At 50.6% G+C, this 21,572-nt stretch overlaps 2 protein-coding genes across 5 annotated transcripts in view; one reads left to right on the top strand and one right to left on the bottom strand.

Annotated features, from left to right (window-relative positions):
- The window catches only part of LOC147103137 (ficolin-1-like), a 47,802-nt gene that overhangs the window by 23,371 nt on the left and 2,859 nt on the right, over positions 1 to 21,572 (bottom strand). For 2 of the 3 annotated variants that reach the window (XM_085962469.1, XM_085962468.1), the window contains exon 2: positions 1,707 to 1,847. The exons of the other annotated variant lie outside the window; for it this stretch is intronic. In XM_085962469.1, coding sequence (XP_085818595.1) covers positions 1,707 to 1,803 — 97 coding nt within the window. In that variant the 5' untranslated portion in view covers positions 1,804 to 1,847. The remainder of the gene's footprint in view (positions 1 to 1,706; positions 1,848 to 21,572) is intronic. 3 annotated transcript variants of the gene reach the window in all.
- Positions 21,387 to 21,572, top strand: part of LOC147103136 (interferon alpha-inducible protein 6-like) — a 35,691-nt gene continuing 35,505 nt past the window's right edge. The window contains exon 1 of one of the 2 annotated variants that reach the window (XM_085962471.1): positions 21,387 to 21,504. The gene's annotated coding sequence lies outside the window, so the exon portion shown is untranslated. The remainder of the gene's footprint in view (positions 21,505 to 21,572) is intronic. The other variant, XM_085962473.1, reaches the window with a different exon arrangement.

Genomic DNA, 21,572 nt, shown 5'->3' with positions numbered 1-21,572 from the left:
GCACCACCAGATGGCCAGAGGCGGTTCCCCTGTCATCTACTACTTCGGCGGACGTGGCCAGGGCATTCATCTCTTCCTGGGTCGCCCGTTTTGGGGTGCCTGATGACATCTCTTCGGACCGGGGACTGCAATTTTCCTCCGAGCTCTGGAATGCGGTAGCTCAGGGACTCGGGGTTAAATTGCACCACACCACAGCCTACCACCCACAAGCGAACGGTCTGTGCGAACGGTTTCACAGATCGCTTAAAGCCGCACTGAGGGCCAGCCTCCAAGATGCCGGATGGGCAGACAAGCTGCTGTGGGTCCTGTTGGGCCTTCGCGCGGCCCCCAAGGAAAATCTTTGCTCTTCCGTGGCAGAGCTCATTTATGGTCAGCCTCTGCGAGTGCCAGGGGATTTCCTGCCAACACCAACGGAGCCATGGTCCGCCTCAGGCCAGCTCATCAGCCACCAGGAAGCAGCCAGACGTTTCGCGCCGGTTCCCACATTGCATCACGGGTTTCAGGGCTCTCACGTATCAGCAGAGCTGAAAGATGCCGGCTACATGTTCATCCGCCACGATGCTCACCGGGATCCGCTCAAGGCCCCATACACTGGTCCTTTCTGCGTGATAGAGGCAGGAGACAAGACCTTCACCGTGGATGTCGGTGGCACATTTCGGTTGACCGTTTGAAACCAGCACACCTGGACCTTGACCGACCCGTCGAGACCGCACAGCCGCCAAGTCGAGGTCGACCGCCCACCGTCGTCATGCTGGAGCAAGTGCAACCGCCCGCCAGACTGCCCGTCGTCCAACAGCTACCGCTTCGGGAATACAAGCCTCGTTCTGACAGGCTCGTCAGACCCTCTCACCGTTGGACTTTTTTCGTTAAAGACAATTCTGGGGGGGCGCATGTGGCAGAGCCACTGAGAGACTCTGAACAAGTGTACATAATTCCTTTTAACGATGTGTTAGCTACAGACTAAATCTGTACCATTGTATATACTGTTTGCATGTACAGGGCGCGGACCCTTTAAGAGCACGGGCAAATGCGATGATGTCATGCCGCCGATCAAGTGATCACCCTAAACGCGGGATGGACGTGAGGACGCCCAGGCAGTCCTCGTGGAGCCTCCAGCCAGTTAAGACCTGTATACATAGTTCTCTTGCATCAATCTGTTTAAACTTGTTAGTTTGACATTAAAACCTTTTTGATTGATTGCCTGCGTCGAACTCAATCTCTGGATAGGAATTTGACCATGCCTACAATATCACTGATACCCCGTTACAGCCTGAACAACAACTTGCATTTACACAGCACCTTAAACATAGAAAAGACATCCCAGGGACATTCACAGAAGTGTAATTAGGCGCAAATCAACACTAAGCCCAAAAAAGATGTTAAGAGGGGTGATCAAAGAGCTTGATCAAAGAGGTAGGTTTTAAGGAGGGTCTTAAAGGAGGAGAGGAAGGTGGAGAGGTGGAGAGGTTTAGGGAGGGATTAGGGCCTCGGCAGCTAAAGGTATGGCCGCTGATGGTGGGATGTAGGGAATGGGGGATGCACTGAATGCCAGAGCTGGAGGAACACATAGTGTTGTAGGACTGGAAAAGGTTACAGCAATAGAGAAGGCCGAGTCCATGAAGGGATTTGAACATGAGGACGAGAAGTTTAAATTGATCTTGAGGCATAATTTTTTCTTATACTTTAAAATTTAAAGTTACACTTACGTGAGTCAGACTGAGAATTCGGAACCTCAGAGTAAATGACTGTAGAAAACAAAATTAAAATGATCTGTACGTGTGCTGGAGAAAGTCTGGAAGCCATTCTTCTGTGTTGTGTTAGTGACCCTTTGTGCTGCACTTTTTATTCTGCAATGAAGGAAATGAATACAAAGGCTGGAAAAACACACTCTTTCCTGAATACGCAAATACATTTGTGAGGTCAAAGGTGTAAAGAATAGTTTTACAGTTTAATTATAGACAGCCTACCGAGAAAACTATCCTCACTTTAACTGAAACTCGGCAGTCAGCCCAAAGTAGCTGCTTTTCCGTGTTGAATGTATGCAACTGTTTGGGCGAGAAATTCACTATAGCCAAGGAATGGGCGCTAACTTTGGAAACATAGAAACATAGAAGATAGGAGCAGGAGTAGGCCATTTGGCTCTTTGAGCCTGCTCCGCCATTCAATGAGATCATGGCTGATCATCCAAATTCAGTACCCTGTCCCTGCTTTCTCCCCATATCCCTTGATCCCTTTAGCCTTAAGAAATATATCCAACTCTTTCTTGAATATATTTAATGAACCGGCCTCCACCACCCTCTGTGGCAGAGAATTCCACAGGTTCACCACTCTCTGGGTGAAGAAATTCCTCCTCATTTCTGTCCTAAATGGCTTACCCCTTATCCTTAGACTATGACCCCTGGTTCTGGACTCCCCGGCCATCAGAAACATCCTTCCTGCATCTAGTCTGTCCAGGCCTGACAGAATTTTATAGGTTTCAATGAGATCCCCTCTCAATCTTCTAAACTCCAGTGAGTATAAGCCCAATCGACACAATCTCTCCTCATACGTCATTCCTGCCATCCCAGGTATCAGCCTGGTGAATCTTCACTGCACTCCTTCCATGGCAAGAATGTCCTTCCTCAGATAAGGCGACCAAAACTGCACACAATACTCAAGGTGCGGTCTCACCAAGGTCCTGTACAACTGTAGCAAGACATCCTTGTTCCTGTACTCGAACCCTCTTGCTACGAAGGCCAACATACCATTTGCCTTCTTAACCGCCTGCTGCACCTGCATGCTTACCTTCAGCGACTGGTGCACAAGAACACCCAGGTCTCTTTGCACTTCCCCTTCTCCCAATCTATTGCCATTCAAATAATAATCTGCCTTCCTGTTTTTGCCACCAAAGTGGATAACCTCACATTTATCCACATTATAGCGCATCTGCCATGTTTCTGCCCAATCACCCAACCTGTCCAAATTGTACTGGAGTTTCACGACATCCTCCTCACACCATACCCTCCCACCCAGCAATGGTAAGGACTGTGGAGGAGTCCACCTCCAACATTGCACAAGGCTCTGCGCACACCATGGAGCCCATCATTTCCAGTCTGGAAAGAATGGTAGACTCCCAGAGAGACTGTGGTGGCCCAGACTTGATGCCGCGTGTGATGGGCGATCTGGCAGCTTCCATTGCAGCACAGGCAGAAACGACGCAACATCTTAGTGCTGTAATGCAGTCTATAGTTGGTGCCATTCAATCTCAGACTGCTCTCATGCAGTCTCAGCTTGATGCCACGCAAGCTCTGACTGCTGCCATCATGGCTGGGTCTACCACCATCGACTGGGGTTTTCACGGTGTCGCAGCAGGCCAGCAATCTGTGCTCCAACAGATTGTTAGGGATGCTGAGGTGCTGCCCCGGGGGAGTGGCAGTGGGTCAGTGGAGCCGGAACCTGTTGTCCTCTCTCAGGATGACAGCATTCCTGCTCCCACCACTGTTACTCCACCATTGCCCTTGTCGCTGCCTGTCATCTAGCCAGCCCAGACTGCTGCAGCCCATGCTGAGGTGGTGCAGTCTACAGCCAGGCCTTCCAGGCCCAGAGCTGGTCAAGGGCGTCCAGCAAGGCCATCTGAAGTCTCCCACACGGACACTCAGCAGCCTTCCACCAGCCCTGCTGCAGGCACTGGGCCAACACTTCGTAGGAGCACTAGAGCAGGCAAAGGCACAGTAACGAGCGGCACTAAGGGATTGCACAAGGGTGAATAGTAAATATTGTTGTTGTAAAGATGTGTTCACTGATTATTGATTAATTTATTAATTCACTTTGGATAATTTTGTACTGTCTCCCATTTCAGCTGTGTGTTGTGATATGGCCTGCGACAGGGATGGAATGATGGGGATGTGGTGAGCAACAGGGATCTGGGGTTGAATTTACTGGAACTGCAGTCTGATGAGGTGGTCACAGACTGCCCCTCCGGAAGGCCAATTGAGTGGCTGCCTCTTCCTCGTTCCTGCTCCTCCTCCTCCTCCTCCTCCTAGTCTTCCTTGTCCTCCTCCTCCTCCTCATCTTACTTGTCCTCCTCGTCACCCTCCTCCTCCTCCAATTCCTCTTCCTCCTCCTGAGGTGGTCCTGCAATCCCCGCTGGCAAGGGCTGGGCCCTCATGATGGCCAGATTGTGGTGCATGCAGCGCACCACGATGAAATGGGACACCCGCTCCAGCGAGTACTGGAGGGCTCCTCCCGAGTGGTCAAGGCAGCGGAACCGTTGCTTCAGCAGGCCGATGGTCTGTGCAATGATGTTCCTGGTGGCAGCATAGCTCTCATTATATGAATGCTGAGCAGGAGTGTTGGGGTTGCCGAGGGGAGTCATGAGCCAGGTGACGATCGGATAGCCCTTGTCTCCATCCAGCCTGCCGCAAGCTTGATGTGGTGGCTGGAAGAGTGCTGGCACACCAATCTGGCACAGGATGAAGACATCGTGGCTGCTGCCAAGATAGTGGGCATTCACATTGAGGATTCGCTATCTGTGGTCGCCCACCAACTACACATTAAGTGAATGGCAGCCTTTGCATTACGGAAGATCTCAGGACTGTTATGCGATGCCCACAAAGCCACGTGGGTGCAGTCAATGGTGCCCTGCACCATGGGGAATCCCGCTATCCTGGCAAAGCCACATGCACGCTCGTCCTGCTTCTCTCTGGTGATAGGGAAGGAAATGTAGTCCCTTCTCCTACTGTAGAGAGCCTCTGTGACCTCTCGGATGCAGCGATGGATGGCGAACTGCGAGATGTTAGCTATGTCTCCTGTTGCAGACTGGAAGGATCCGCTGGTGAAGAAACTGAGGGCGACGATGACCTTGACTGCCACTGAGAGAGCCGTGGTCGTCCTGATCTGAGGCTCGAGGTCTGGTTGCAGGAGGTGGCAGAGTTCGGTGACCACATCCTTGCTGAAGCGGAGCCTTCTAATACACTGCTCCTGGCTTAATTGGAGGTAGGAGAATTGCTGTTTGAAGACCCTGGGAGGGTAAGGCCTCCTGTTGAGAGCCCTGATGGCCCTCCTCCTCCCTCTGGCCACAATTTTTCTCGCTGCCTGCGCTCCCTCCGCAGTAGATCCTGGAGGGCAAGGTCGACTGCCAGTACAGCCCCCATTAATGTAACCAAGTGTAGCACTTGGATATTTTGTGAGAATAAATGTAACTAATTTTTAGTTGCCACAACACTTCAGAGACTAAACAACCTTTAAATGACTGATTTAAACTGTTGCACAATGTCAAACTGACCAGGAAGCAGTGAAACAACACTAACCTGAGAGCTGTGACTCATTACTCATGATCCCTTTAAGTAGCGCCCCTGGAGTTGGCTACCGACTGCTTCACGCCTCCTCCCCGTCGCTGTCGCTGTCGGGGCGAGGCAAGGCGCTAAGGCAGGGGGCGATACTCAATTTGGCAGATCAGGCGTCCAGTGAGCGTGACATCACGAACTGCCTGGCGCACTCGTAGCGGCGGCGCTACGGAAGGGACAGAATTTGGCGTGCGGCACTGGATCACCTCGCCGTGGCGCTACTGCCTCAGTGCCACATTAGCGCCCCCACCAGGCACTAACTGGAGGCGCTAAGGTACCGAATTTCTCCCCTATTTGTCCCTTAACTGGCCCAGCCCAGGGTTAAGTATCTGTGATTCTAACTGCCATGTTCTGTAAATGTTAAATTATTAGTTTAGATCCTCCACTGGTTGAAAGAGTATCCAGCCTGATATTATCCTCATCCAGGGTAAGATTTTCACTATGTGCTATTTGTAATAAAATCTTAAAACTTGTTCTTCATAAGCAGGTTTATGGGTTTGCTACAAATAGCACAGGGAGAATCTCCAGGCATGTGCAATTCCAGGAGGAGTCTCTGGGTAGAGATCTGAACTCGGAACACTGCCTAATTTTCCCCTCCTTAACTAAGAGATACTGAGGCCAACTGTAGTAGGCTTACTATCACCTCAGCTGAGATAATCTAACCAGCGATTAAACCGGGACCTGAACCCTGGACCTCTTGGTCAGCATAGCTCAGCTGCAGTGCTCACTGATTCTTTGGGGTAGCTTTTTAATATAAATTTCTTTTTTATTATAATTTATTTCTCATTGACCTTAAGTTCCACACCCTCACGATCACCTCACCCTCTCCCGACCGCCTGCCCCCTTACTGATCTCACGCCTCTCCCTATCTCCGCCCCACTCTCCCGACCTCCTGAAGTAGATAACTCGCCAGGCCAGGATGAAATGTATCCCAGGCTGTTAAGAACAAAAGAAAGAAAGAAAGACTTGCATTTATATAGAACCTTTCACGACCACCGGATGTCTCAAAGTGCTTTATGTAGTGTATGTAACGTTCCACCTTTAAGAGAACTATTTTAAGGGTTGCACTACTTTATCTTGGCTACTGTATACTGTAATACCGGTGGTGACCACACCGGTATATAAGTGCTGTGTAAGGATTTATTGGGCAGATCCGCCCTGACCTTCAACCAGTAAAGTCCTGTTAAAGTTTACTCTTGTGGTCTGTGTAGTAATTCGCAATATAACACACAGACTTAACAGTGGCGACGAGTTCGATCTTACCCTGCGGCAGAGATACATCCAAGGCAGTTAACGGGCGTCGAGAAGAGGAATCCGCCCTCGTCATTCTGTTGAGAGAAGACTCGAGTCTGCAGAGCAAGGAAGAAGGAAGAATTCTGACACGAAGCCTTCCATCAGCAACAGGCAGTGATCGTCCCTTATATCACGGTGGTGGGTGAGCCGATCAGCGACGAAAAGCAAGTCGGCCACGTTGACTGTGAGTAGGGGAGAAAAAAAAAACGGAGGATAAGGGCGGAGAACTCGACCACGGTCGGGGGAAAAAGAGCCGGACAGAAGTCGGGGCCAGAGGCGCTGAGACTGGGGCAGCGTAAGGCACGGAAGCCGCGGTGCAGGCAAACGCAGCCGGTGTGAGAGACCGGGCTGCAAGCGGGCTGGGAGACGCAACGGCGTCGAGAGCAAGCTCGACCGCGACCGGTAAACAAGGCCGGGCAGCTACCGAGGCGGCGAGGCGCAGCGACCAAGAACCGCTTGCGCGGGGGAAAATAAAACAAATAAAAGAAAACCGCGGAGAACTCAGCCGCAGCCGGGGGGGAAAGGACCGGACTGCAAGAGGGGCTGGGAGGCGCGATTGAAAACCGCTGGGGAGGGCGAACGCAGCAATACGGCAATCGCCGTCACAGCCAGCGGGAGAGCCAGAGCCCGAGCGAGCGGGAGAGATAGACCAAGCGAGCGAGGGAGAACGAGACCGAGCGAGCGAGGGAGACCGTGTGAGCGCGGGAAACCGCCATTTTCGGAGGCGGGGAAGAAGACAAGCGCGGGAAACCGCCATTTTCGGAGGCGGGGAAGAAGGCAAGCGCGGGAAACCGCCATATTTTTATTTTGAAAAAAAAAGTTAAAGAAAAATTTCGTTGTTGTCTCTCAAAAAGATTGCGAAGATGCCTGAGCGTGGTAACATCAACGATTTCGATTCCGAGGTGGAAGATTGGGCCACGTATGTAGAACACATAGAGATATATTGTAAGTCAAATAACATATCAAATGATGATAAAGCAATAACCTTACTAAACTCAATGGGTGCGAAGACATACGGGCTATTGAAGCATCTTCTATCACCAGCTAAACCGGCGGATCAGACTTTCACTAATATTGTTGCTGTCCTGAAGGATCATTTGAACCCCACACCGCTGATGTTAGCGGAACGATTTAAATTTTATGTGAGAACGCAACTGAAAGAGGAAAGCAACGCGGAGTACTTGGCTGAACTGCGTAGGCTAGCAAAATACTGTCAGTTTGGGGAAAATCTGACAGAGGCACTGAGAGACAAGTTCGTGTGTGGGATGTCGAAGGAAGGAACACAAAAGCGACTGCTCGAAGAGAATGATCTTACACTTGATAAGGCTGTCACTATTGCAGCATCGCACGAAGCCGCAGCAAGAGGCACTGCGGAAATGCAGCTGAAGGCAGCGGTACTCAGCGTAGATCAAATGGCTTCGGGTACAACGAAATGTTATCGTTGTGGGAAGACAAAACACCATCAGAACCAATGCTGGTTTAAAAACCAGGAATGTAGAAAATGTGGCAAGCTTGGTCACATAGCTAAAGTATGCCGGTCAGGAAAGAAGACCAGCAACAATAAGTCACCGCAGAAGAAGTACAGAAAGGTACATAAGGTGACTGTGAAGAGTTCAGATGAACAGAATTCGGAGTCAGACTCCAACAGCAAGGAACTGGGTAGTCTGAGAATTCACAATGTGAGTAAGGAAACTGACCGACAAACTATCTGGGTCACACTGCAGATTGCAAAAGTCCAAGTGAAGATGGAATTGGACACCGGATCAGCGTTGACGGTCATGAATAAGCAAGATTACAAAAAGTTATTCAAACATATTCCCCTACGGGATACGAAGATAGTATTGCAGACATACACGGGACAAAAAGTATACCCCATCGGAAAGATAAAAGTCAAGGTGTTACACAAGGGCAAAGAACACCAAGGAATGGACATATATGTACTACCCAAGGGAGGTCCACCACTTCTGGGACGGGAGTGGATCAGGAAAATAAATATGGACTGGCACTCCCTAAACACGATAACGGTAGATTCTGGAAAGAAAGATGTCAAACCTGAACGATTGTCCAGAATATTGGATGAGGCTGAAGAGGTATTCCAACAGGGACTGGGAATACTGAGAGGAATTAAGGCGAAAATCAAGATTGCAGAACATGCAACCCCAAAATTTTTCAAAGCCAGATCGGTACCTTATGCGATACGACCTGTGGAGGCTGAACTGGAAGAGCTTGAACGTTCAGGGGTACTGTCTAAGGTGGACTGGAGTGAGTGGGCCACGCCCATTGTTCCCGTCATGAAGCATTCATCGAGTAACAAGGCAGGGGAACCGGGAGAGGTCCGCATCTGCGGAGACTTCAAGATCACAGTTAATCCGGTGCTTCACATGGTACAATATCCGCTTCCGCGGATTGAGGATATCTTTGCTTCATTGGCTGGTGGGAAACACTTCACCAAGATAGACCTGGCGAAAGCGCACTTACAGATGGAAGTTGAGGAAGAGTCGCGCCAGTATCTCACAATCAACACGCACAGAGGCTTGTATCAATATAATAGACTGGTTTTTGGAGTGGCTTCGGCTCCAGCAATTTGGCAGAGGGCCATGGAGCAGGTCTTACAGGGAATTCCAAGCACTCAGTGTTACTTGGACGATATCCTGATTACAGGAGAGGACGAGGAGGAACACCTCGCAAATTTGAAACTGGTGCTCACCAGGTTGAAGGAATATGGCCTTCGAGTTAATCGCCAGAAATGTGAGTTCTTCCAGAAACGGATCTCGTACTGTGGTCATGTCATTGACCAAGAGGGGCTGCAAAAGTCACCTGACAAGATCGACGCTGTTGTGAAGGCCCCCGCTCCGGAAAATGTATCCCAGTTGAGGTCATTTCTGGGGTTGATTAACTATTACCATAAGTTTCTGCCAAATCTATCCACGGTGCTGCACCCGCTGAATGCTCTGTTGCGGAAAGAAGTACCATGGAAGTGGAGCGAGGACTGTAAGAAGGCCTTTCGCAAAAGCAAGGCATTGATCACCTCTGAGGAAGTGTTGGCTCACTTCAACCCAACGCTACCTCTTCGTCTAGCTTGTGATGCTTCCCCTTATGGTATTGGAGCAGTACTCTCACACAAGTTGCCAAATGGCTCGGAAAGGCCAGTCGCATTCGCATCCAGATCATTGACCTCCGCTGAGCGCAACTATGCTCAGATAGATAGGGAGGCACTCAGCCTGGTGTGGGGGGTGAAGAAATTCAACCATTACCTACACGGACAAAAATTTACCTTGTTGACTGACCATCAACCCCTCGTCTCCATATTCAACCCTAAAAAGGGCGTTCCCATTATGACAGCGCAAAGGCTACAGAGGTGGTCCCTTTTCCTAGGGGCACACCAATATGACATAGAATACAAAGGAACAAAACAGCATGGGAATGCTGATGGGTTATCACGCCTACCGTTGCCAACGGTGGAAGAGGTGCCTACAGTGGACCCAGTGGAGATGTTCCACTCGACCATAGTGGAATGTCTACCGGTGACAAATTCTACCATTGAAAAGGAAACGCGAAATGACCCGACTCTCTCACGAGTCTACGATTTAACGGTGAAGGGATGGCCAGCACATGGCGAACCACTGTTGCCAGCATTCTCGCAAAGAAGAGAACAGCTGTCATTGTGCCGAGGAACCTTGATGTGTGGATCCAGAGTGGTGATTCCACCCAAACTCAAGGATAGAGTGCTAAAGGAGCTTCACGAGGGGCATCTGGGTGGAGTGAAAATGAAGAACTTAGCCAGAGTGTTTGTGTGGTGGCCAGGTATCGATGGAGACATCGAAGAAATGACCAAGAGCTGTCTAGGATGCCAGAAGGTCCAAAATGCCCCACCACAAGCCCCTCTACATCCATGGGAGTGGCCCTCATCTCCATGGCAAAGGGTACATATCGACTTTGCTGGTCCATTTATGGACTCAATGTTCTTAATCGCGGTGGATGCACACTCCAAGTGGCCGGAGGTAATAAAGATGTCCTCCACCACCACGGAAAAAACCATCACAGTATTAAGGACCATATTCGCCAGGAATGGGCTGCCTGAACAGATCTGTTCTGATAATGGACCGCAATTTGTATCCGAAGAATTCAGGAAGTTCTTAAAAAACAATGGGGTTAAGCACTACACGTCCGTCCCATACCATCCCGCCACCAATGGATTGGCTGAAAGGTTTGTCCAGACCTTCAAGAAGGCCATAAAGGCCATGGGTAATGAAGACATAAATCTACAACATAAGGTAGATAACTTCTTGTTTGCATACAAGAATGCAACACATGTGGTTACAAACCAAACCCCCGCCATGATGTTTTTCAATAGAAGACTAAGATGCCGGCTGGATTTGGTCAAGCCAAACGTCAGAAGGGACGTAGAGAACCGGCAATTTCAAAGCATGAATGAAGGGCCAACTAGAACCTTCCAGATAGGTCAACCAGTTTTGGCCCGGGACTACCGTACCGAGAAATGGCAGCCTGGAACTATTTGCACACGACTAGGACCGCTGATGTATACCGTGGACATTGGAGAAAGCATAATAAGGCGCCATGCTGACCAGATCATAGAGTCATCCGAAAAAGGACAACCTACACCACAACTCCATACGCCTAGTGATGAAGCAGAGATACCCATAGTATCTACCTCCGATCCGGTGATACTGGAACCAGATGAACCCGACACTGGCATTGAAGCTGAATCGACCTTGCCAAAAGAACTTACTACACCACCGAAACCTACTACACCACTGAGGCGTTATCTGGACCGAGTCAGGAAGCCTCCAGAGAGACTGAATTTGTAATTGATTAACTTCAGCAAATGTGCATATTAATGTTCTTGTAAAAATGTTATTTAATGATTACTTAAAATGTTATGTACTATTTATCTAAAAGGGGAGGAATTGTAGTGTATGTACCTTTACGAGGAACTATGTTTTTGAAGCCCCTGTATACTGTAGTACCAGTAGTGACCACTCGGGTATATAAGCCTGTGTAGCGTCTTGTGTAGTTAGTTCACCTCCAGACTTTGTTCAGTAAACACTTGTTAAATCAACTCCTGCATTCCGTGTCTCCATTAACACACGGATCTAACAGCATTTATATAGCGCTTTTCACGACCGCCGGACGTCTCAAAGCACTTTACAGCCAATGAAGTACTTTTGGAGTGTAATCACTGTTGTAATGTGGGAAACACGGCAGCCAATTTGCGCACAGCAAGCTCCCACAAACAGCAATGTGATAATGACCAGAGAATCTGTTTTTGTTATGTGGATTGAGAGATAACTATATATTTTTTGGCCAGGACACCGGGGAGAACTCCCCTGCTCTTCTTCAAAATAGTGCCATGGGATCTTTTATGTCCACCTGAGAGAGCAGACGAGGCCTCGGTTTAAAGCCTCATCCGAAAGACGGCACCCCGGACAGTACAGCCCTCCCTCGGTGCTGCACTGGGAGTGTCAGCCTAGCTTTATGTGCTCAAGTCTCTGGAGTGGGACTTAAATCCACATCCTTCTGACTCAGGGACGAGGGTGCTACCCACTGAGCCACAGCCGACACATGAGGCAGAAGTGGTGAGAGAAGTTGAAGGCAATGCCTCCACTCCATTCTTTTGTCTTTATTTACCTGTTTGAGGGAAGATGTCCTCTGGCCACTATGTATTACCGATGTTATAAGCATATTGGCAAGACCCCCTCTGACTGCGGAGTGTTACCACCATTGCAACCACAACGGGAAGAATTCCCATGTTTGCTGTTTTTCGCAAAATCATAAAAAAACATTTTAAAAGATCAGGGCCTAGTAATTAGGTATGGCCCCGCCAGCTCAGTTGCGCCCAAAAGTTTGCGCAGCGCCCGGAGCCCATTGCACCCGCCAGAAATTCACTTTTAGCGCCCCAAGTCGGAACCGGGCACTGTTCCAGGGTGTGCCCGCCTCCGCTTGGGGCGCTGAAAGTGAATTTCAGCGCTCCAGCTGCCGCTGCGCCACCCGATGCGGTGCGGCAGGCTGGGGTACTGCAGGCCTCCTCCTTCTCTTAAGGAGGAGCTGCCTGCAGCCGTGAGATCGCCGCTGGATTCTGCCGGCAAATGAGCCCGGCACCACGGAGAAGTGCCGGGCTCGCGGGAATCAGCCACCAATGCCGCGGGGGGGGGGTGGTGTAGGAGGCCGGGGAGGGAGGTGCGGGCAGGCGGCCTTTATGCGTCCCACTAACGCTGCATGAAGGCCGTGTTTCACAAACGTTGTTTGCGGCCGCTGCGGAAGAGGCGGCCGCAACTGAATATGGGCGTCGGGCCGGCATTGGGGCGGAACCGGGGCGCTGCGCACACCGATGACGTCATCGGTGCCGGCGCAGCGCTACCGGCTACCGCCGCCATTAACGCTGCACTCAATTTCCGCGCTACCAACCCCGCCGGCGCAGAAGACCTCTTTAGGCGCTAAGTGGGCGCAAGGCCCACTGAATTTCTAGGCCCAGGTTTCCAATTTTGCTATTACATAGAATTAGATATAAATTGCAATATAGGTTACATTTTTGAACCAAAGCACCTGTCAATGCAGAAGAAACATCTTCTGTCTATTCCTGTTCCATTCTTTGGTTCTAACACATTACAAACAAGCATTGTGAAGAGTTCTAGTTATAGACCACCATTATTTATTTTATATTACTTGAGACTTGTCACAAATGCATCAAGTAAATCCAAACAGAGCAGCAAGGTTGCAGGTTCAGTGTCTGGCCTGTGCTGTGTTTGCCAGTCTCAGTCGGGAAAGCAGTGGGGGTGGGCAGCACTAAAACCGCCCTTCGTCCGCTGACGCCCCTGCTGTCGATTGTTAGCCAGTGAGCCCTGCTGGAAAGTGCACGTGTGTGGACATCGCCCGAGGACAGCATTGGGCCTGACTGTGATTCTCTCTTCCACCCTCCCACAGAAGACTAGTCCGCCAACATATCCCATCCAGGCTCACTAGTGAAGAATGGCCACCTGAACAGGCTGTGGTGAAGGGCTGCCATTGGCCTTGGAATATCAGCGGCTTCAGGACTGGAACGGGAAGGGGAGAAAGTTGAAGCGTCAAAACAAACCACAGCCACACAGCGCGTGGCAGTGACTGATTGTTAGAGACAGTTCGGATGATTCCTGTACTTGTATGTAAAAATACTGCAGAGAGATTGCCAGACAGACAGATCATTCTTTCCATCAGTGAAGGATCTAAATATTTGACCTTTATAGAATGTGCTGGTTAAAACCGCCGATACTTCAGCCTGGTCTGACTGAGATAAGCTGCTCTTTTCTAGTTGACAGACAATGGGCAGAAGTTGCATAGCGCCGGCCTGCTGGAAGATACTGGCCGCAGGGAACGATCCCAGCGCCAGAACAGGAGGCCCCAAGGCCCAATCGAAATTTGGCCTCGTGCCTCGTTTAAATTAGATTGGCGAGCTGCAGATCCCTGCGTCCCATCCCCAGGCAGCTCACTGGCAAGGCAGACATCAATATAAGTTGCTGCAATGTCGGGGGCGGCCTCTAGGTAGGCACTGGGAGGGGTGGTGGAGGCGGTCAGGGAAGGGGAGGTGATCATAAGATGGGGGGAGGAGGTCGGGAGAGAGGAGGAGGTCGGGAGAGGGGGAGGAAGTCGGGAGAGGGGGAGGAGATCGGGAGAGGGGAGGAGATCGGGAGAGGAGGAGGAGATCGGGAGAGGAGGAGGAGGTCGGGAGAGGGGAGGAGGTTGGGAGAGGGGGAGGAGATCGGGAGAGGGGAGGAGGTCGGGAGAGGGGAGGAGGTCGGGAGAGGGGGAGGAGATCGGGAGAGGAGGTCGGGAGAGGAGGTCGGGAGAGGGGGAGGAGATCGGGAGAGGGGGTCGGGAGAGGGGAGGAGGTCGGGAGAGGGGAGGAGGTCGGGAGAGGAGGAGGTCGGGAGAGGGGAGGAGGTCGGGAGAGGGGAGGAGGTCGGGAGAGGAGGAGGTCGGGAGAGGGGAGGAGGTCGGGAGAGGGGGTCGGGAGAGGGGAGGAGATCGGGAGAGGGGGAGGAGATCGGGAGAGGAGGTCGGGAGAGGGGGAGGAGGTCGGGAGGGGAGGAGGTCGGGAGAGGGGAGGAGGTCGGGAGAGGGGGAGGAGATCGGGAGAGGGGGTCGGGAGAGGGGAGGGGGTCGGGAGAGGGGAGGAGGTCGGGAGAGGGGGAGGAGATCGGGAGAGGAGGTCGGGAGAGGGGGAGGAGATCGGGAGAGGGGGTCGGGAGAGGGGAGGAGGTCGGGAGAGGAGGAGGTCGGGAGAGGGGGAGGAGGTCAGGAGAGGGGGAGGAGGTCGGGAGAGAATGTCGGGAGAGGGGAGGAGTTTGGGAGAGGGGGAGGAGGTCGGGAGAGGGGGAGGAGGTCGGGAGAGGGGGAGGAGGTCGGGAGAGGGGGAGGAGGTCGGGAGAGGGGGAGGAGGTCGGGAGAGGGGGAGGAGGTCGGGAGAGGGGGAGGAGATCGGGAGAGGAGGTCGGGAGAGGGGGAGGTCGGGAGAGGAGGAGGTCGGGAGAGGGGGAGGAGGTCGGGAGAGGAGGTCGGGAGAGGGGGAGGAGATCGGGAGAGGGGGAGGAGGTCGGGAGAGGGGGAGGAGGTCGGGAGAGGGGAGGAGGTCGGGAGAGGGGGAGGAGATCGGGAGAGGAGGTCGGGAGAGGGGGAGGAGATCGGGAGAGGGGGAGGAGGTCGGGAGAGGGGAGGAGGTCGGGAGAGGGGGAGGAGATCGGGTGAGGAGGTCGGGAGAGGGGGAGGAGATCGGGAGAGGGGGTCGGGAGAGGGGAGGAGGTCGGGAGAGGGGAGGAGGTCGGGAGAGGAGGAGGTCGGGAGAGGGGGAGGAGGTCGGGAGAGGGGGAGGAGATCGGGAGAGGGGGAGGAGATCGGGAGAGGGGGAGGAGGTCGGGAGAGGGGGAGGAGATCGGGAGGGGGGAGGAGATCGATGGAGAGGAGATCGGGAGAGGGGGTCGGGAGAGGGGAGGAGGTCGGGAGAGAGGGAGGAGTTTGGGAGAGGGGAGGAGTTTGGGAGAGGGGGAGGAATCATAGAATCATAGAAACGTACGGCCCAGAAGGAGACCATTTCCCTGTGGGAATCCTTCTACATTCATGTTTTTGGAGAAAGAGAGGGAGGGCAATTGAGGCGCTGTTCCACAATTGAGCCTCTGTTTGCCTCCAACTGCACATTATGGGAGCACAGTTACCAGCAGTGTATTTTCCCATTGCTGCTCTGAACAAACCTTCTCCAAACATTAGGGAAGAGTCACAGTTAGAAAATTAAACTCACAATCACAGTTAGAATCGGCTGGGCATCAATAGTGGTTTCTTCATTGCCCCCCATCCTCTGGTATCCCCCTGCAATATAAATGGGTTGGATGCTCCAGGCCTGTGAGCCCCAGAGCACACTGCAGGACTGGTTCAAGTAGAAACAGTTCCACAACAAAACAGGGCACAACAAGTGCACCTCCATCGTGTCCAATCTGGCTGATGAGACGCAAGACTCAAAACAGGAATATCTCCTATCAGGGCAGGAGATTTTTTAACTAGTTTACACCATTACTAGACACAGTACTGGAGGTCATTTTCAAGTGCCACAGGGGCACAAAACTGGGGGCAGCAGATTGTCCGCCTGTTATACACCATGTCCGATTTTCTTTTCCATTGCCTTCAACAGAATGGAATATCTGGCGCGGTGTAAAACAGGCGGCCGATCTGCTCCCACCGGTTCTGTTCCTCCACCAAAGTTGAATAGAAACCTTCTTTAGGACAGGAAAACAATGCCCACAAGGGGGAGCCAATGTTCTAGTTGACAATCTAGCAGTAATTAAGAGTCGTTATTCTGCACTGTTCACCAAGAACATACTGGATTCTGCTCTCATGAAGGGATATTTTTGCACTCACTGGTTGATGGGTTGAAAAAACACCAGTCGTGTAAGTGGACCTCTCTGTCCTGAGCATCAGACAATGCCAGTTTGATGTGTTTCCTTAAAGCATTGCTGACAATTATACAGCCACTCTGGATCCATTAAGTCCAGGGACAGGGTGTCCAAATGGGAAATTAGGAAGTGCCCCCTTGAATGGTTCATAACGCTGTATTATTGAGGTCCCTTTTTTCCATGAGAATCCCATTGAATTCCGTGCCCTTTCGGGGAAGCCAGTCCGCCCTTGATTCATCCCATTAGAATAACAAGCATCTGATCAGCTGAAAATTTCTAGTTTAATTTCTAGATCTGAAACTTTGTCACCTAGATTGTTCTGTACCAGGCATGGAATCACCTCATGATATACAACAATTCAAAGCAAAGGTTAAAAACATATTGGCCCATATTTTCCGATCCCTACGGATGTGTACGAGCTGTGTACACACCCGTAGGGACCGCGCAAGTGCCGGTTTCAGGCATGCGAAGCGCAGGTGCTGAAAACTGGCATTTCCAATCTGTTAAGAATCCTCTTGACAGATCGCACGCCTGCCCTGGAGAAGGGCCTCTGCTGGGGGGAGAGTTCTGCTTTCTGCACAACCTCCGCCCGCAGAAAACCCTTAGAAATCTTACGCCTGATAAAAACAGGCCTTTACTTTTACCAGCATAAGAGTTTTAAAAAGTTTTTTTTAAATGTTCACTCATTTATAATTTTTAAAAACTTTTTAAAAAGTTAAGTTTATTTTTAGCCCCGTAAAAAACTTTAATTTTTTTTCTCAAAAAATTAATTTTTGCTTAAAATATTTAATTTAATGTAATGTTAACGAATTTTTAAAACGCGATTTAAAAAATTATTTAATGTTTTGATGTCTTTTTGGAATGATCTCCATTCATACTTTTGACAGGTCTAAGCTGTCAAAAGTATGAAGGGAGATTCCCTTCTTTCATTGGTTCCCCATGGCCCATGTGATCCCAGGGACGCTTGTGAACTGCATGCGCCCCTGGGATACCTGGGCACTGCGCATTCCATCGTGGAGAGGCCCAGGATCAGAAATGGCCGGACCTCTGGAGCCCTCAGGTAAGGGCGTAGATTTTTTCCAGATCGGAGGTCTCCGCACGCAGGAAGCCTCCGATCGGAAAATATGGGCCAATGATAAACATTAAAACATGTGATGCCCACACAGAGAGTTTGACAGGATGCCAAGCTGAAGAAGCCGAGTGATTTTGCACAGGGACTTCAGGCCACTTTCTCATGCTTCCCAGAGGCAACATTATGAGTTGTGTGGCAAGTGAGTTTACCTGGCCTGATCCACCAGTGGTTAGTGCACAAGCTCCACCATCATTGGTATTCCACATCTGGCTGGTTCAATTGCTACAGTGGCAAAGGCCAAGGAGCAGAATGCCTGCCAACCACTCAGCCTGGGTGCATTGCCTAGTGTGTAAGAGATCTAAAAAGTAGAGAGACATATATATGTATATATGGAAACTCTCGTTTAAACGGCACCTAAATATCCGGAATTCTCCATTAACCGGCAAAATTCATACTCCGAAAACACCTCAATAACCGGAAATGTTGCCGAGTCAGAGTCCGAGTCTCCCGTGGTGGCCGAGTTAGTCAGTGGGGGTAGTTCTCCAAACTGCCACTACTCGGCTTCTTGGCACTGTCAGAAGTCCGAACACCTCAATAACAGGAGTCTGACTCTTTGTTTGTTAAAAAATAGCCTCGGTAGATAACCCTCTCCATCATCCGGAATTTTTAATCAACCGGCACCATCCCGGTCCCGTTGGTGCCGGATACCAGAGAGTTTCCATATCCAACCGCAATATAATGTGAAGCTCAGGCGGACAGCAGGAAAACGGGGTAGATTTTCCCGAACCTGTCGGGAAGAAGGCGGGACTTCAGCTTTCGGGTTTTTGACCCGCCTACATCGACGTCCGGCCAATCCGCGTGATTTTCCCTTGATTGACCTTGTTAAGCCCGCCCAGCAGGCTCAGCAGGCCAATTAAGGGCCACCCGGCAACAGGTGACGTCACAGACTGAAATTTCATCTGTCAAGATTTCTTGACAGATGAAATATCAGTGCTTCACAGCTGTTTGAAGCTGTGTAACACTGACAGTTTGAATTCTAACATGAGTCATTCTGCACAGACTCAGTTAGAACTCTCACCGGCATTCAAAGCTGAAGGCTGTCACTTCTCACAGATCGCAGCCGTTCAGCTTTAAGTTCCGGCTGAGTGATGGGCTCCCGACGGCTACTGGAAGAAAGGCTGTGAAGGTAAGTACAGGTAAGTAAAAGTTCTTTACACACTTTAGACACACCAAACACACTTACCTTTGCACTCATGCACCCATCACTCACCTGAGCACTGACATCGCGACCCCTCCAACTCCTTCAACCCGACGGCCCACCTGCTCAACCTGGCGTGGTTTGGAGCCGTCGGGAAACCCACACGAATCCCCTCAAAATAGGGATTCGGCTAAAAACTGCCTGTTAACTACCTGTTCACAGGCAGTTAATTGGCACTAATCCCTTCCTGCCTGGTTTCGGTGGGTCCCAGTGCGGGGCAGGTACCCGCCGCCCCTGAAAGTTGCGTGGGGCGGGGTTTTGGGCGGGATGGTGTTGGGACCCCCAAATTCGGGATTTCCCCCCCCCCCCCACACCTGAAACCCCGTCCGACGGCTTGGGGAAAATCGTGGCCGTGTCTGTATGGAAGATAATGTAAGGAGCTGCTGAGCTGAATCAGCTGATTCTGGAGAACGTGAGGCTGAAAGTTCTCCGCGCCAAGCTGACACTTTATTTACCTGGCCAACCCTTGTCTCCAAAGAAACTGTCATCTAAACAGAGATAACATGAAGATTCCTCCTTTGTTTGGAATGAGTAAGAGAAAACCTATACATGTTTGTAAATCTGCTGCTTCATCAGTTTAACCTGCAGGACAGGGCTGAAGAATGATCGTGGAGTTGCAATAATAGGGGTGATTCTGCACCCCCAGCAGAAAGCCGTGCTCCCCATAAGTGTGAGATCCCCACTGGGAGAGTGGGATCACCGAATCCCTCCTATTATTCCCATTTATCTTTATTTTTTTAGAAAATAAAGCCTACAAATTCTCACTCACAAATTCCGCTGAGGTTTTTTTTTTCAAATAATAAATGGCAACGGTTTTCACCCACACATTTTATGCTGCCAACCCACTAATTGGGATAATGGGTATGCCTATTTCTATCCCTCTTTATTTATACTATTTGGAGGAAGAGGAAGAGGAATAACAGAGGGGTGTGAGACATGTCAGACTCTTCTTCTTAGGCAGTCCCTCGGAACCGAGGATGACTTGCTGCTTCCACATTAAGAATGAGTTCTCAGGTGACTGATGAGTCCAATGCAGGACCTACAGTCTCTGTCACAGGTGGGGCAGACGGTGGTTGAAGGGGCGGGTGGGTGGGGTGCTTGGGTTGACGTGTGCTACTTGCGCTGCCTGCACTTGGCTTCCGCTTGCTCCCGGCAAAGAGACTCGAGGTGTTCAGCGCCTTCCCGGATGCTTCTCCTCCACTTTGTGCGGTCTTGGGCCAGGGATTCCCAGGAGTCGGTGGGGATGTTGCACTTTTTCAAGGAGGCTTTGAGGGTGTCCTTGAAGCATTTCCTCTGCCCACCTGGGGCTCTCTTGCCGTGACGGAGCTCCGAGTAGAGCGCTTGTTTTGGGAGTCTCGTATCGGGCATGCGGACGATGTGGCCCATCCATCGGAGCTGATCGAGTGTGTTCAAAGCTTCGATACTGGGGATGTTGGCCTAAGCAAGAACACTGATGTTGGTGCGCCTATCCTGCCAATGGATTTGCAGACTACAATTTGCATGACTAGATGTCAGACTACACGAGAGGAGAGCTACAACCACCCGTTACCCTCCCAACCTTCATATTTAGGCCAAGGTGAACTTACCTGGACTTGTCTGAGAAACAGCGTACGTGTGGGCTGAGAGTCACCATGGAGGCTGTGAACAATGTTGTGCCACCTGCTGCTAGCTAAGCTCCTACCAAACTCCAGGGCAACACACTCCAGTCAAAGACTATTAGAGCCGCTTCAACTCTGAACTTTCATGCCTTAGACTCATCCCAGGCTGCCATTAGTCAATTTGTACAGCACAAATTAATGAGCTTTCACTGATAGTACATTAAGGTCAAAGTGCCACAGTGAGTTAACACCCTGCCCTTTCACCCCATGACCTGGATTTGAATCCAGTCCAGACCGATGAGAAGAAAACTTCATCTCTGTTGTGCCTGCCAGAGGCCAACATGAATTGAATTTAGACATTCGCAACCGAGATCCTAGTGGGCTTGAATCTTAGCATAAACTGCCCATCATTTCTAGGGATTGCTGGTGTAATAAATGTCACATAGATGTAATACCTAACATTGTAGGCAACTGGTTATACATAACAAGAGTGACTACACGCCAAGGTAAAGTTTTGTTAGTGAAGAATTTTGGGTAGTCCTGAGCGATGTGAAATGGCACCAAAGAATGCAAGCTATTTCTTCCTTCAACACGGACAGCAGCTAGCAACCTATTCTGTTGTGGAGGGAAGAGGTGGGCTGCATCACAGGTCAGCAAAGTTCCATTCCCACCTGACATGCACATGTGTATTTTCCAGCGGTTGCCGCTGGATCACAATGAGGACTGGGAAACCTGGCTGATTTTCTCAGTAATTTGGGGTTAATTGGCCCAGTTACAACCTGTCTTTCTCAGCTGCGTCTGTGGGGCAGCCAGCATTACAATTTTGTACTTGTTATCTCAAACAAAAAGGAGGCGCTTTCACCAAAATTGAAACTAAGGTTTGTTCACCAGAACTGAAACTGATCTATTTCTCTTGGAATGAGGCCAGGTCTGCTAATATAAAAACCCGCAGTGCTGCCAGCTTGACATTTACTGTGAGTTTGTTTCTTTACTGTGATCACAAACAGATCTTCAGCAAACTGCGGTAAGGTATTCTAATACTTCTGATGAAGGGTTTGCAATAATCTATGAATAATTGGTAATGCATAGTGC

The sequence above is a fragment of the Somniosus microcephalus genome, chromosome 20, assembly GCF_052327205.1.
Source record: "Somniosus microcephalus isolate GS21.2 chromosome 20, FLI_Smic_1.0, whole genome shotgun sequence".
Classification (NCBI taxonomy): Eukaryota; Metazoa; Chordata; class Chondrichthyes; order Squaliformes; family Somniosidae; genus Somniosus; species Somniosus microcephalus.
The sequence above is the reverse complement of the archived record's forward strand: the minus strand, read 5'-3'. Positions and strand labels throughout refer to the sequence as shown.